The sequence below is a fragment of the Crotalus tigris genome, unplaced genomic scaffold, assembly GCF_016545835.1.
Source record: "Crotalus tigris isolate CLP2741 ecotype Arizona unplaced genomic scaffold, ASM1654583v1 scf7180000020815.588926, whole genome shotgun sequence".
Classification (NCBI taxonomy): domain Eukaryota; kingdom Metazoa; phylum Chordata; class Lepidosauria; order Squamata; family Viperidae; genus Crotalus; species Crotalus tigris.
The window spans coordinates 135,781-146,126 of NW_024098197.1; the positions used below are offsets into that span (position 1 = coordinate 135,781).

General features: G+C 43.0%; 1 protein-coding gene across 23 annotated transcripts in view; it reads left to right on the plus strand.

The window, feature by feature from the left end:
• The window catches only part of GRAMD1B (GRAM domain containing 1B), a 128,190-nt gene extending 118,271 nt beyond the window's left edge, over nucleotides 1-9,919 (plus strand). For 18 of the 23 annotated variants that reach the window (XM_039368507.1, XM_039368494.1, XM_039368498.1 and 15 more), the window contains 4 exons: nucleotides 683-694; nucleotides 2,347-2,454; nucleotides 3,662-3,779; nucleotides 4,571-9,919. In XM_039368507.1, coding sequence (XP_039224441.1) covers nucleotides 683-694; nucleotides 2,347-2,454; nucleotides 3,662-3,779; nucleotides 4,571-4,660 — 328 coding nt within the window. In that variant the 3' untranslated portion in view covers nucleotides 4,661-9,919. The remainder of the gene's footprint in view (nucleotides 1-682; nucleotides 695-2,346; nucleotides 2,455-3,661; nucleotides 3,780-4,570) is intronic. The other 5 variants (XM_039368496.1, XM_039368501.1, XM_039368520.1 and 2 more) reach the window with 2 other exon arrangements.
• Nucleotides 9,920-10,346: the final 427 nt, after the last annotated feature.

Consider the following 10,346-nt stretch of genomic DNA (forward strand, 5'->3'; position numbering starts at 1 on the left):
ATGACCTAGACATTTTTTATTGCTATCTTGATTGCTTTCGTATTCAGGCTTTTCCTATGCCACTTGAGACTTGAGTTTGGTGGCAGAGGCTGGAATTGGGGGAGAACATATAGAAAAATAGAGGGTCTGCTTAGATTGTAGCAGGAGCGGGCAACTATGACAACTTTATGACCTGTGGACTTCAATTTTCACCATGACTGGCTCAGGAAATACTGGGAATTGAAGGCCCCAGGTAGTAAAATTGCCATAGTTGCCCACTCTTGGGTTGGAGACTATAATAGAGTGTAATTCTGACCACCTTTAGGGGGTTCTGACAACCTTATGGGAAAGTCAGGAAGAAGCTAAGGATTAGCACCTCTTCCTTCTCCATGCCAGAGGCACTGGTGGCTTTCCCACAAATTTTCAAGCTTCTCCATGGCCCGAATCCTTAAAGCTTGCATTCTCCTTGAGAAGTCTCTTGGCCAACCTGGTCAACCTACTCAACCTGATCTTCTAATATTTGTCATACTGATGAGTCTAACGCTGATCTGCCTCTGCTGGTTTCTCAAGGTTGGGTGCTTCCCTACCGCCCTGTCATGCTGTGATTTCCCTGCTTTGTGCGTGTCCTTCAGAACTTCCTTTGTGATGTTCTCCTCTCCTAACCTTTGCTTCCCCCATCTTTTTTCTTTCTTGCTCCCGTTAGGATTTGCTTCAGGTATTGCCTTTTATCACTGACCTTCTTTTCTGCCTCTTTCTCTCTTTGCATCTCAATTGGTAAACTGGCTCTCTTTCACTCTGGCTGCCTGATCTCGGCTTACATTTTCTGGTTTGTCCGTTCTTGGGCTGAAGCTTTTATTATTTATTTTGGCTTTTCCTTTAAAAAAAAAAAAATTACCCTTTGCGTTCTTTTCTGTTCTTCAAACTGAACACAAATGAAGATTGAGCCAAGCCTGTCTCTTGCTATCTATTGTTCCTCCTGCTTCCCTTGATATAACACACACCTTTTTTGCCAGAATCATCTTTTGAGTGATGCACAATGAGAAATATGGACTAGACAAAAAGGACCCACAAACAGACAATCAAACCCTATCATGAACAAAGGATAAAACCTAAGATGAGCAGCTACCATGAGCTGTGCTTTAAAGCAGGTGTGTCCAACCCTTGGCAACGTTAAGACTTGTGGACTTCAACTCCCAGAATTCTTTGCTGGACTGGGGAATACTGGGAGTTGAAGTCCACAAGTCTCAAAGTTGCCAAGGTTGGACATCTCTGGCCTAAAGGCTCTTGATGTTTTTAGCAAGGTGGGTTCACACATACTTTTTTGGGAAAAAGTATTTCACCGGGTGAGAAGTATCATGGAGAAGACCTCTGCCTTGCTCACAGCCCATGTTCCATGCAAGGAGTAGGGAGTTTCCTGATTAGTGGGGTTTGGTTCTGACAAACCTTTGCCTCCAACCTGACAGTGGATGACAGACTCTTCCCGGTCTCAGGATTTGACTTTTTTCTCTAACTGTTCCTGCTTTTCAGCAGTTTCAAAAATTAACCTCTTAAGGACTCACCTTAAGGGCCTTGGAGCAATCTTTCTTAATTGGGGTTCCCCAAGAGATGATGGTGACTAAAAAAAAAAGAATACACTTAAAAAAAACCTTCTATGCACCATGCAGTGCTGACACTACGGAGGTGGAAATTGACCGTTATTACCGGACTTCTGCTGATTAATCATGTAGACGTAGCATAAGAGCTTGCAGATATAATGATTTTAAGGAAGGGATTCCCTAAGAGTTGAAAATGATCTCAAAAGGGTCTTCTAAAGCAGAACCTTAGAAAATGTTAGCTGGAAATTCTGGGAATTGCAGTCCACACCCCTTAAAAGTTGCCAAGTTTGAAAAACACTGTTCTAGAGTAAAAACGTTGAGAAAGACTGCCCTAGAGGTTGGCCATTATTGCACATCCCCGAAGGCCTGCAAACGTTGCTTTGTTCTAATTGGGCCAATGGTGGGAAACAACTCCCCTACCCCCTTCCCACCCCAACATTTGATCACCTCCTACCTAGTAAGACTTCAGGGAACCATTAAAAACAGAACTGGTGCAGGGACTCTTTCCATCACAAATGCCGCCGTCTGCATTTATCGCTTTTTGATCCCTTATTTTATGATTTGAGCCCTGCTTAGGTATTGTGTCTTTGTGATGCAAAATTGCTGACGCTTTATTGTTGAAGCCCCTCCGAGTTTCTTGATCGCAGCCAGTAAAAAAAATGGTGGGGCAGGGAACAAGAATTGCTGCTAAGACTGCTTATATATATATATATATACTCTTTCTCTCTCTCTCTCTCTCTCTCTCTCTCTCTCACTCTCCATTGTTCCCCAGTTTGGTGCTTTTGGTCATCCTGAATATGTTGCTGTTCTACAAGCTGTGGATGTTGGAATACACAACTCAAACCTTGACCGCATGGCAGGGGCTACGTTTACAGGAAAGGTAAGATGCAGACAGAGGATTAGGTACCAATGGTGATCTAGCCCAAGACTTCTTAACTACATTCTTTATACATGGGGACCCTTCCTTCCTTCCTTCCTTCCTTCCTTCCTTCCTTCCTTCCTTCCTTCCTTCCTTCCTTCCTTCCTTCCTTCCTTCCTTCCTTCTCAATAACTCCCGGTGACTTACTATTAAATATATATATATATATATATCTCAAGAATAGCAAAATTGGAAGGGACTGTATTTATTTATTAAATTTGTTTGCCACCCATCTCATCACGATATTGCAATCAGAGCATTAAAAACATTTAAAAACAATAAAAAACACGCAAAATAAATATACATAGCAGCCGAGATACTTGGCCAGTTATCAATAAAGCCAAGAAATGGGGCCCTTGAGATATTCATCACCCCAGTCTTGGGAACATAGCCAGGTTTTTAATGGACTTATGAAAAGCTAACAGGCTTAGGGCCATTCTGATCTCCAAAGGGAGGATGTTCCAGGGGCCACTGAGAAAAGCCCATCTTCTAGTCCCCACCAGTTGACACTCCTTAGCTGATGGGATCTGCAGCATGTCCATTCTTACGTTTAAACCCATTTACTCACTGGAAAGGAAGAAATAATAAATAAAATTTTATCCTGCGCCGAAATGGACAGGTTAACTCTAGAGATTAAAAATAAAACTGAAACAGAGTATTATGAAATTTGGAAAAATATGTAGGATTGGTTAGAGTTAAGGAGGATCGCTGAGATGATTTTCGATTGACTAGTTGATATCATAAGGACTTCTTATTAGTACCTATATTAGGACACAACTGAGAGTTATGTAAATACAACGTTGACAATTGAAAGATGGTTTATCAAAAAATTTACAGATGTTATACGCAGTTTGTTATACTCTGTCCTGTTATAGAATGTATTTTAAGTTTCTGTTTTTCTTTCTGTAACATAAGGTAATACTAATAGCACTGTTGAAGCCAGGGAAGTTGAATCGTGTCCATTTTTGTTTTTAAAATGTACATTTAATATAATTTGTAAAAAAAATATATATAAAAAAAATAAACCCATTTATTCACCAGGGTTTCCTCAAGGAACTCACGTTGGCATGCAAGATACTCTGCCATGTAATGTAATTTTGGCTGTAAGAAAGGCTCCCAGCTGGCTTCAAGCGCTTTTATTTCTCTCTTTGTTTCTTGGTCTCAACAGGTTGCCCCAATCTCAGACTGAGTGGGCCCAGTTGTTAGAGTCCCAGCAGAAATATCATGACACAGAGCTCCAAAAATGGCGAGAGATCATCAAATCATCAGTGGTTCTCTTAGATCAGGTGAGAGCTACCTCCAACCTAGGAGAGAAATCATGGATTGAGGGCAGACTGAAGGCAAGTCAAGCGAAATAGCAAGCCACTTTGGCCTGTGTTTTGATTTCTTCCATTTAGGTAGGAGAAGTGGCAAAACCTGGGGGCAGAGTTAAAAGAGGGATCAGCTTAGAATCCTTACATAGCCACAGGTGAATTAAGTCCAATCTCCCTTGAATTCTCTTCACCCTTATCTAACACCTAGCAGGTGCTAAATTGTTAGTTGAGAAGGTTCCTGTGCATAGGCATGAGTAACAATACATCAGATTAACTAGACATTCATGTGTAGACCTGTTCTTTCATGCCTGACAATTGATGTTCAGTCTTTCTTCTAAGTTGTGCAGGATCCCATCTGTGAGATTATCTTTTGTTTTATACTCACAATAACAATTACTTTAGGTAGCTTGGGTTGAGAGATATTAAAGTAAGGCAAAATCATTAGCAAACTCTACGAGAGGATTAAACCCTGGCCTCTCCAATCAATACCTTGATCTCCTCACCACATATTCAGGTATCCTTATGGAATGGATATTCCAACCCCCCCCCCCATTTCCTACTTCCAGGTCTGGCCCTCTTTTATTCATACATAGCGGAGACATCTGATGCCCCGGAAACCATCTGGGTTCTGCCATAAATCTGCTAGGCTTTGTTGAGTTGCCACACAACTCTTCCACAGTTGTGTTACTTGCAGGCTGATTTTTGAGCGTCAACCTTCCAGCCAACCTGTTTTGTGTTTTCAAGATGGTGTCTTTGCTTTACAGATGAAGGATTCCCTCATCAACCTTCAGAAAGGCATTGGCTCTCGCGAATATCGGTCCGAGTCGGAGGAGAAACGGAAACGGTTCTACTAGCAGGCGGGAACACATGTGGCCAGAGGATTGCGTGCAATATATGTACATAGAGAATGAATATCATCACCGAGAAAGGGCCAGAATGTGATGGAGGAATTGGGCTTTTCCAGCACTGAGGCATTGTGGGAAAATCCACTCCGGCCCTCCTGGATTCATGCATCTTTCTTGGATTTTCCTGGCTCTTTGTTTATTTGTCTGCCTCTCTTGAGCGGGAGCGGGGAAGACGTAGGAAGCCATGAAACCCTCCTTTGGAGCTGACCCTTAACTAGTCTTGGCACAAATGGCCTATTTGTTCTGGCATGGAGGAACTGTTGTGTTACTTTTTTCGGCAAGAATGCGGTTGGCCGGCTTCCCCGGGCGAGTCTTCAAGACGGCTGCCAAACAGAGCATTGTTGCTTGTTTTCACAGGATCCCTTTGCGGGATTTCTCTTTTGTTGGCAAGTGGACTTGGCACATGCTTCCCCCCCACCCATGCTGCTATACTTCGGCGGAGAGTGGCCGCCCCATTGTGTGACCGGATGAGTTTGTTTGAGGAGATAGACCGGAAGCTGTTGTGTGCGTGGAAGGGCCTTATGTTCAGCTCACTCAGGTGCTAACTCCCTTTGTGAAGGATGAGTTCTGTTAGGGGTGGCCAACTATGGCAACTTTGCAACCTGTGGACTTCAGTTCCAGAATTCTGGCTCAGGAATTCTGGGAGTTGAAGTCCTCAGCTCATAAAGTTGCCATCGTTGGCCACCCCCGAGTCATGTTTTGTTCCTCTCCTTGTTTCAGCTTGAAGGCATCTTCTCTGTCTGTTGAATCCTTTGACCTTTGCAGCTTCAAGTAGTTACTCGAGAGAGCTGTTGCTCTGCTTAAAGGGCTATCTGTACTTGCAGAGATACCAATGGAGATCCAGATCAAGGGAGCTTCTTCTCATGTATAAATGTCCAAGCCTTCCTACAGCAAAACAAAACAAAAAGGCAACAACAGATTGAGCTACCACCCAAGAACATGTCTCAGCTCAGCAAGGGGCTTAAAACATCTGTTTTGAAGTCTTTGTTCCAAATTTTGTATTTTATTTAAGCTTGTGTCTTGTTTCTTGTACTCATGGAGAGTTGTGGAAGAAGCCTAAAGAGAAATAATTTGGCTTCTAGTAGTGAGAGATGGGCTTTACCCTGATGTGTCTGTCGGCTTAGGCCATGGCAAGTCACTGTGCATTCACACAACGGTTCTTGTAAAAGTCTGAAGGAGACTTCTGGGGATACATTCAGCAATTGTCTGATGTGGACTCAGACTCCAAATTCAAGGACGCATGTTGATGCTTTAAAGCAGGGGTGTCCAACCTTGGCAACTTTAAGATCTGTGGACATGCTGGCCAGGGAATTTGGGGAGTTGAAGTCCACAAATCTTAAAGTTGCCAAGGTTGGACATACCCCCTCCCCTTTAAGAAAGGCCTTCTTGGTGGTCCCTAGCAATCAAAGGCCAAAGCATGGCAGCCCAGCAAAACACAGACCTAAGAACATTTGTTGGCTGAGCCTTGAACAAGAAAGTACTAAAGTGTTCTAGTTTTAGGACTTTTCCTTGAAAAAAATTCCTTGAAAGAATTCACCAAACAATGATGCTGTCTTTGTGGATTTGGTCAAAGCAACATTTCTCTAACTGGGAAATGAAGCAAACTTGAAGATGGTTTGTGGGCGGTAGGTCAGTTTTGTCGTGCAAAAAGCAATATAGTTTTCTAGAAGGCCAAAGCTGAGCATGGAATTTCTCTGCCTCCTAGTGAAAAACTAGAGGTTTCCAGGAAAGAAATAGAATGAGATTTCCATCTTTCAGGCTTCATCTTGATGGTGAGCCTCAGTGTTTAACTGTTCTGCACTAAATATCATCTTTTTGGGGCAACTACGATCAGTATATTGCTTCTATGTAGATTATCGACCCAGAAAGAGAAATCATACTTGGCATGAATTCTTTATCTGAATTGGGCCTTGTTTGTGATGAAAGTTGCCATCTTCTCTCCACACACCGTTGAAAGATAAAAAGGAGCAAACATTAGCCAAACCACAATCTCCTCCTCCTTGATTGACTAGTAGAGGCACCACAAGAGAGCCTCAAAACCAGACAGCCAAGCAGGTCAGCCCAAGGCAGAATCCATTTCTAGACGTTCTCCATATTTCCAGGATGTTGATCAACACAATTGCAAGGTATCTACTTTGGCACCCAAGCTGTACGATTTTACACGGGAGCAAATGCTCAACAGGTTGGAAGTGAATGAAACTGAGTTTTTTTTTTTAAACATGCTCCAGTGGACAAGCAGAAAAGCTGTTTCTTCATGAATTTGATTTGCTTTTTTGTTAGTTGGCTGGGCTAACTGGCAAGAGATAGCAAGCAGAGACAAATATTGCAATAGTCAAGATTCTTTAGGAAGCCAGAATGGCTGATGGTCACCAGTAGGAGAAAAGTCCGAGGGTAGCCGAGAGGACTGTTGACAGTAAATCTAGGAGACTTTAACTTGTGGGAAGGATTGCTTAGATTAATTTATTGCATAAATATATATATTTTGTACAGCTCTGCTGATTGGCAATCTTTGGGGACGTATTTGCTGCTTGTTGAAGGGGCCTTGAATCTTTTCTTGGTGATTATAGTCAGGCTTGGGATCCACGAGTGCTTTTCATTCAAAATGGCAGAAGTCTCGGATGAAATTTCTCCTCAAGGCAAGAAAAGGGAGGAGCAAATGTGAGCTTTGACTTCCCAAAAACGTAACAAGGGTGTTGTGCATTACTGTTATTTAAACAAAAATATTTTCTTTGAAAGGGTGGGCGGGCACAATGGTTTGCAGGACAGACTGAAGAAAAGCGTTTTAGGGTAGCATTTTTATTTTGCGTGATTTTTAAGAGACATTGAAGAGAACTCGGGATTCGTGGTAACCGAGTGTTTAACAGACTCACCCCAACAAAATGTATTCCCCCGTTTTCTTTTTCCCAAGAAAGTCTCAAAACTCTCTCTTTTTTGGGGGTGTGGGTGGGGTGCAGCTGCCTTGTTTTTAATCCCTCAGAGTTTTGCCCATCAGCCTAAACTGGTTTTTTTGCTCCGTTTGGAATAGAGTTAACGGTAGGGGAGATGTTCAGGGTTTTAAATACACCTATCGGAAAGTGGATTTTGCTTAGTTTATATGCAGGATTAAAATGCAGGAGACCTCTACATGTGTGAAAAGGACCTGGGTCTCTCTCTCAATTCGTCAGTGAAGAAATTTATTTGCATGAAGAGGAAAAAAAAAAAAAACCCTCTGCATGGCTGTTTGTCCTCCCTGGTTGAAGTGAATTAGGCTGTGGTTGCAACTGGGTCAGAAAGAACTTCCCTGTGTCATTCAGAAAGGACAATTTGGGTGGGGTGGGGTGGAGAGACTTAAGAAGCAAATGCCTCTATGTTCTCGAATCCACTGTAGCTCATTTTGTTTGTTCCTTTGCCTGAGCCCAAGGGGTACACTCCACAAACAAGGAATGTTATGTTTTATTTGTTTTAACCAAGTTTAAGCCTGTTTTGCAACGTTTCATCTCTCCCCCAACCCCCCCCCATCTGTCCTGATCCTGACCTGGTTACCTGTAACTAATTTTGTTACAGACATGTCAAACTCAACTGCCTTGGCTTCTCTTCACTCTTGTTGTGGGTCGCCCATCTTTCTCGTTGTCGGTGAGAGTTGTGGTCAGCAAATTCAGCCCCTTGGTTTTTTGTTTTTTTTTTTTTGTCTATGCATTCCACACCAGTAAGCTGTCCTGTTATGGAAGGGCTTTGCCAAGGGACACTTGGTATCTAGAAATAGTTTCTGTGGTCTCTTTCCTTCACTTCCAGCTTTGATTTCTAGGCTGTGAAGTCCAGGGGTTGCATTTTAACATAGCTGACCATTCCCTTTGGCTCCTGCAGCAGTCAGTCCATAAAAATCCATTGTTGGCTTCTCAGGTTTGTAGCAGAGGTAACAAGGACTTCTTCTGCTGTGAGACTGGGACCTCCAGACTTTCAGAAGGTCTTGGTGATACCTTCGTATTCCCTAACGATCAATGTTCTGGTGTGAATCTTTTGTTTCCTCATGCCCATGCGTTCTCCCGAGGCTGTTCCTCATGCTCTGCTCTCTGGCTCATGCTGGTGGAAGCACAGATGACTCTTCTTCCTGTGCCATTCATCCCTAGATGTGCCAATCAGCCAAATGAAAGGGTTAACTGTCACAGCTGCAGCCACCCACCGTGCTTATTGAGGACACATTCTCCTTCACCCCTTTCTTGAACACAGCAACATGGGACAGCTGTTGGCTCCTTTAGGATTCTTGCCCTCTGTGGCCTGACTTGATGCTAAGAGTTTTGTCTTCAGGCCAATGGGGCATCCTGGAATGGTAAGGAGGAAGGCAAGTTCTCCCCTTCTTTATCACCCTCAATCTGTTGCTCTTTCTGACCACGGCTGTTGTGAAGACGATGGTGGTGATGGTGATTCTCAATGTTTACATTACCTCATTTTACTTTGGGGCAGTTGAGGTGTGGTACCACGGGATGCTCTGGGGATTTTTCTCCGTGGGTCAAATTCTCCTAGTGATGCTGAAGTCTTTGGGACAGATTTGGGGGGAACTACTCCATTTCCAATAATCCAGCTCCAAAACAGGAACACGTAGCCATCTCATAATAGTCCCCTGCATGAATAAGGATGGTGGGAATCCACCCATCTCTCTTCTTCCCTCCCTTTTTCTCACTTTAAGCATGACATTTGGGACAAAGTCCCCCCCCACAACTCATATTCTTAAGCTGCCACTTTTCTCCAGCTACTTTTCGACTCCCTAAAGAGAGGAAGATTTTTTTCAAAAGGAGAACTTTAAAGGGACTGGACAGAAGGCCAAGTAATATATCCTTTCCCACTTTCCCTGCATTCATTTCAGATGGGAGGATCTGGGACAATTACAGCATAATTCTGGAGCCAAGCCACATGCTAAAGATCCCTTCCCCCCCAAACCTCTCCCCCCCGATTGTGTGTACGCGTGTGTGAGGTTGTGTGCGCAAGTGTGCGTGTGCATAGGATCTGTCTGTGCGAGTCTGTCTCTCTACTAAACTTTGCGCTGTGCGCGAGGTCTAATATAAGTTGATTACAAAAATAAAAACAAAAAAAAAAACAGAAAATCATCAACCACCACAAAGCTTGACTTGATAGAAGCTAGGAGTTATCAAGGCTACAAAGCCAAAATCTTAATGTAAAGTAGCTAGACAAAGAAATGGAATAAAAAGTATGAATAAAATATAATGAACAGAAGACAGTAGGTGTCATTGCTTTTTATTATCATTGGTGCTATCATGATTTCACTGTTTCAGGGTTGCCTTTTTCTACAATTACTATGCCTTGTTCTTAGTGCATTTTCCTTTAGAGGCAAAGTCATTTTAACCAAGGGTCTTCTGCGGACTGATACCCAGGCAAGGGCCAACTCCACACAAATTGCTCAATTGGGAGACGGACCCGCTCAAAGCCTTGTCTTAAATTATGGAAGCAAGTAAAATTAGGAAGCACTTATCTCTGGAAAAACTTGCCGAGTTTTGTCTGAACCATTGCCTTTCTGAGAATGGTACCCTTTGTTGCTATTGTTAAGTCTAGGAAAAGGACTCTGGTACAGAGGTGTCCAACCTTGGCAACTTGGAAGACTTGTGGACTTCAACTCCCAGAATTCACCAGCCAGCCAAGTTGC